The sequence below is a fragment of the Mizuhopecten yessoensis genome, unplaced genomic scaffold (genome assembly GCF_002113885.1).
Source record: "Mizuhopecten yessoensis strain PY_sf001 unplaced genomic scaffold, ASM211388v2 scaffold3607, whole genome shotgun sequence".
Classification (NCBI taxonomy): Eukaryota; Metazoa; Mollusca; class Bivalvia; order Pectinida; family Pectinidae; genus Mizuhopecten; species Mizuhopecten yessoensis.
In genome coordinates, this window is record NW_018405129.1 from 11,899 (window position 1) to 17,537 (window position 5,639).

General features: G+C 41.1%; 1 protein-coding gene across 1 annotated transcript in view; it reads right to left on the reverse strand.

Moving 5' to 3' along the window:
* Positions 1 to 487: 487 nt before the first annotated feature.
* LOC110447771 (TPR and ankyrin repeat-containing protein 1-like) overlaps positions 488 to 5,639 on the reverse strand; it is a gene marked incomplete at both ends in the record, with an annotated part of 17,519 nt that continues 12,367 nt past the window's right edge. The window contains 2 exons of the mRNA XM_021493674.1: positions 488 to 760; positions 3,310 to 3,474. Coding sequence (XP_021349349.1) covers positions 488 to 760; positions 3,310 to 3,474 — 438 coding nt within the window. The remainder of the gene's footprint in view (positions 761 to 3,309; positions 3,475 to 5,639) is intronic.

Below are 5,639 nucleotides of genomic sequence, written 5' to 3' on the forward strand. Positions count from 1 at the left end.
TTGATGGGCCAGTGACTACCTCACTTTTGACAACTTTTGGTCGCTCTAGCAAGACTTTAACTGCCATTGGCGAGCAGGGGACCGTCCATTTCAGGCACTGCTGCACAACAAGGGAACTAGGGGAACCTACATATAAAATTTGAGAAAGATCCCTCTGGTACTTTCCGAGAAATAGCGATAACAAACTTTCACTATCAAAATCCAAGATGGCTGCCTGTCAGCCATGTTGTTTATCCGATCAGTCTCAAAAGTTGCCCTGTACAGCTAAGGACCAAGGGGAACCCACATATTAAATTTGAGAAAGATCCCACTGGTACTTCTTGAGAAATACCGATAACAAGAATTGTTTAAGGACTGATGGACGACGAATGGACGGACGACGGACCACGGACGCAGGGTGATTTGAATAGCCCACCATCAGATGATGGTGGGCTAAAAAGTTGACGCCGGACAGACGGAGGCATACCACATCACGGCATAAGCTCACTTGTCCCTTTGGGCCATGTGAGCTAATAATTGAATACCAACCTTCCTTTTGGAGAAGTGTGCCTGCCTGGTCAAAGTAGCCCTTGTTTTTGAGGAAGTTTATACGGTCACTCAGGTGTTCCAGGCGCTCCAGGTTCACCAACATGCGAACTTCGTTACCGTTCCGGTAATGAAACTCAGCAGCCATGTGACTAAGACGTTCTCGTGTACGCAGTGTATCTGGTGCATGGTCCAATAACACAGCAGGTACAGCTTCATCTTTAGATCCCAGGCTCTGTCAATGGTAATTGTGAAATCTGAATACAAGTAAAAGTGTCAATGAGTGACAACAAGAGCAAATAAAAGTGATAAATGCATATGTTCCCAATTAGAGTAATTACATGTGTTCACAACATTCATTTGATAATTAATTATCAGAAAGTACATTCAGTTCATATATTTAACTATTGCTTGATAATAAAATTTGTTCTCTATAATTATATTGGTTTCTCCAGTGATGGTCTAGGCAAGACTTGTAAGATTTGATAGTTCTTGACGACATACTCTCAGGTGACAGGCTTTCCCAGATGTTAACAGTTCTGGGACAAAATTAATTCTTTCTCAGGTTAAGACGAACTGAGCAACATCTGTTGTCGACACATTAATGATTTTAAATGCCAAGAAGCTGGTGAAATGTTTGCTAACCCATTGATTTACCAGTTAGTTAAAAGTTGTTACTGCAAAATTTGGTTCTGAACAATTTTAGGTGGTTAATAATAACGACTGTCAGAATCATGTGACTAAGGTGTCAAGTCCACAGATGATACCAGGTCACCCCTTGACGACTTTTAAGAGCCATCTCTCTGAAACATCGTATATGGGGGTAGCAAGTTTACATAATTCTGACATCAGGATTATCATACGTTATCTCCCTTACCTGGACACCACTTACCTCTAATTCTGACATCAGGATTATCACACGTTACCTTCCTTACCTGGAGACCACTTACCTCTAATTCTGACATCAGGATTATCACACGTTACCTCCCTTGCCTGGAGACCACTTACCTCTATTACCTGGAGACCACTTACCTCTAGAAGTTTGTTGTTACCCTTCCTTACCTGGAGACCACTTACCTCTAATTCTGACATCAGGATTATCACACATTACCTCCCTTATTTGGAGACAACTTACCTCTAGCAGTTTGTTGTTACCCTCCCTTGCCTGGAGACCACTCACTTCTAGAAGCTTGTTGTTACCCTCCCTTACCTGGAGACAACTTACTTCAAGAAGTTTGTTGTTACCTCCCTTGCCTGGAGACCACTTACTTCTAGAAGCTTGTTGTTACCCTCCCTTACCTGGAGACAACTTACTTCAAGAAGTTTGTTGTTACCTCCCTTGCCTGGAGACCACTCACTTCTAGAAGCTTGTTGTTACCCTCCCTTACCTGGAGACCACTTACCTCTAGCAGTTTGTTGTTACCCTCCCTTACCTGAAGACCACTTACCTGTAGCAGTTTGTTGTTACCTCACTTGCCTGGAGACAACTTACTTCTAGAAGCTTGTTGTTACCCTCCCTTACCTGGTGACCACTTACCTCTAGCAGTTTGTTGTTTCCTCCCTTACCTGGAGACCACTTCCCTCTAGCAGTTTGTTGTTACCCTCCCTTACCTGGAGACCACTTCCCTCTAGCAGTTTGTTGTTACCCTCCCTTACCTGCAGACCACTTACCTCTAGCAGTTTGTTGTTACCTCACTTGCCTGGAGACAACTTACTTCTAGAAGCTTGTTGTTACCCTCCCTTACCTGGTGACCACTTACCTCTAGCAGTTTGTTGTTGCCTCCCTTACCTGGAGACCACTTACCTCTAGAAGCTTGTTGTTACCCTTCCTTGCCTGGAGACCACTTACCTCTAGCAGTTTGTTGTTACCCTCCCTTACCAGAAGACCACTTACCTCTAGCAGTTTGTTGTTGCCTCCCTTACCTGGAGACCACTTACCTCTAGCAGTTTGTTGTTCCCTCACTTGCCTGGAGACCACTCACTTCTAGGAGCTTGTTGTTACCTCCCTTGCCTGGAGACATCTTTCCTCTAGTAGTTTGTTGTTACCCTCCCTTGCCTGGAGACCACTTACATCTAGCAGTTTGTTGTTACCTTCCTTGCCTGGAGACCACTTACATCTAGAAGTTTGTTGTTACCTTCCTTGCCTGGAGACCACTTACATCTAGAAGTTTGTTGTTGCCTCCCTTGCCTGGAGACCACTTACCTCTAGCAGTTTGTTGTTACCCTCCCTTGCCCGGAGACAACTTACCTCTAGCAGTTTGTTGTTACCTCCCTCACCTTGAGACCACTTACCTCTAGCAGTTTGTTGTTCCCCTCCCTTGCCTGGAGACAACTTACCTCTAGCAGTTTGGTGTTACCCTCCCTTGCCTGGAGACCACTTACCTCTAGCAGATTGTTGTTACCCTCCCTTACCTGGAGACCACTTACCTCTAGCAGTTTTTTGTTGCCTCCCTTGCCTGGAAACCACTTACCTCTAAGGGTTTGTTGTTACCCTTCCTGGCCGGAAGACCAATTAGCTCTAGGAATTTTATTTTGATACCATCCCTTACCTAGAGACCACTTACCCCTTGGAGTTTTTTGTTACCTCCCTTACCTGGTGGTCACTTACCTCTAGCAGTTTGTTGTTACCTCCCTCACCTTGAGACCACTTACCTCTAGCAGTTTGTTGTTGCCTCCCTTACCTAGAGACCACTTACCCCTAGGAGTTTAGTGTTACCTCCCTTGCCTGGAGACCACTTACCTCTAGCAGTTTGTTATTGCCTCCCTTACCTGGAGACCACTTACCTCTAGCAGTTTGTTGTATCTCCAGAGTGTGTCTATAGCCATATCATAGTACTCGTTCTCACACAGCGTGTCGATCGCCAGGTTGAAATGTCCAAGCTGTTCATAACAGCGACTGCCTTCAATTGGCCGTTTTATCTTCCGGTAGGTTTCCCCCGCTTTCTCAAGCTGAAACGTATCAAGTTACACTAATTAAGAAAAACAATTTCAGCTAAAAATGATTTCCCAAGCTTTCTCAAGCTAATACCAATCAGACAGAACTCATTCAAATAGAAACAAAGTGGACGGGTCAGACAAAGACCTTCCAAAGTGATCAAGTGTTTGACACTTTACCTTGACAGTGTAGAAAAATTCAATCTGAATAGTGCCAATTGTTATTTTTTTTAAAGAAATAGACAGTAAACTAGTTAACTGTTACATATTGCTGTACAAGAAACTAGAACACTGACATGTCAGTAAGGGCCCCCTCTTGTGGCAATATATTCCCCATAATCATCAAGAAGCAATCTGCCCATATACAATGTAGCTGAGCTTGACGTTTGACATTTGGACTTCAAAAAGAATAGCAAGGAAGTAAAATATACATTTTACATGTACTATGATTTCCTTCCACCTCCATATTTGCTTGGCTAACAGAAATGTAAATACCGGTGCAATACTCATTTGTTAGCTTTGATTTGTTTTATTTCACCTTATATACCTCCTCCATCAAGAGCCAGGGTCAAAGTCAGAGATCCACTTTGTCTTTGACCTTTGTCCTCAAATGACCTGGACCTTTAACCCAGTGACCCTGATCTTTGGTCAGACGACTTATTCTTTAATTCCGACCAACTTTGCTTCATAATATCGTAACAAAAAGTTTATCAGTGAAACAAAACTTGACCTTGAACCTTTGAACCACGTTACTTGGACCTTAGGTTTTAAGTTATGAATAACTTTGCTTCATAATAACATAAAACTAGAATTATGTCAGTGTGACAGCAAAGCGGCTCACCACTTTAAATTTAATTGCTTCAGTAACACGTTGAGCATCAATATCTACTATAATACCTCAGATATGTGTTCTGTATTTTGCCAATTGAAAATCAGGTCATGTGATGATGTTGCCTTTGGAATTTCCAAAATCAATCACCACTTAAATGATGCCTTAAAAACATTTCTCCCTCTCCTCTTTTTTCACACTCTTTTGCGACGCATTGTTGTAATTTTCATTAATTAGCATCCTCCAATGATGTGACATGAGCATTTACGTGCAGAATCGCAATCGGTGAATGGGTAATAAAGAATAGGTGCATCTTGTGTTTGTGAAATGAAGGATAATAAACAGTAGTGGGAAAACATGCATGTAGAAAAGAGGCATTGTACTCCTTTTATTTATATTTATTTTTTATTCATATTAATAATAATTATTAATATATGTAGTGACTATATTTACTGTAATTGAATATACAATTCATCACAAAATCTCACAAATGTTCTTGGAATATATTTGAATTATATTTCTCAATGCGACTTTACCAACGTAAGAGTTATTTCCCCTACACCGGATTGGATAATATTTTGACACCGTGCGAATTCTTGTCAAACAGCAGCGGCAGTTGTGTCATGTTCTTAAATTGTTACATTTTCATAAATAAATACACCAGAAATAGCATGCTGTGTTATAGAAATGTTTGATAAGTATACACAGTTCACAGATCGTCTCGTCTCAGAGCCATTACCGTCATGAACCTAAGCACGATGTGTCATATTACGTTCCCGTTTGAAACATCAAAATAGAGGTTATACTTCATCACTCATACGGTTTATGGGTATATATATTTACTTCTTCCTTGTATTTACAAAATAAACAAGAGGCCCATGGGCCTTAACGGTCACCTGACATCCGATTCAAATTAGGACAGTCATCCAGGGGCCAATTCATACTTTTCGTCGGTCCGAGTGACCTTGCTGCATCGTCCATTAATTTTTCCTTGTGAACACAATAACTTCAGGAAAATGTGAACCGATTTTGATGAAACTTTGTATGCAGCTTTGTATCAATGAGATCTTGAATGAGTTTGAATACCGGACCAATTTGACCATAACTTACATAGTTATTCCCCTTGGTAATTCTATTATTGTTGGACCCTGTGAACACGATAACTGAATTAAATGGGTGTGACTCCAATTTTGACCCAAGGGGTCTGTTTTGAACAAACTTGGTAACTGTATGTCTTCTGTTCTTGGTTAAAAGAAACAAGTAAAAGCGTAAATCAATGATTTATTAAATAAGGCACAAAATTTTAATAGCACCTTGTTAGTAGCAAAAATGCGTCATGAATGAAAAAAAA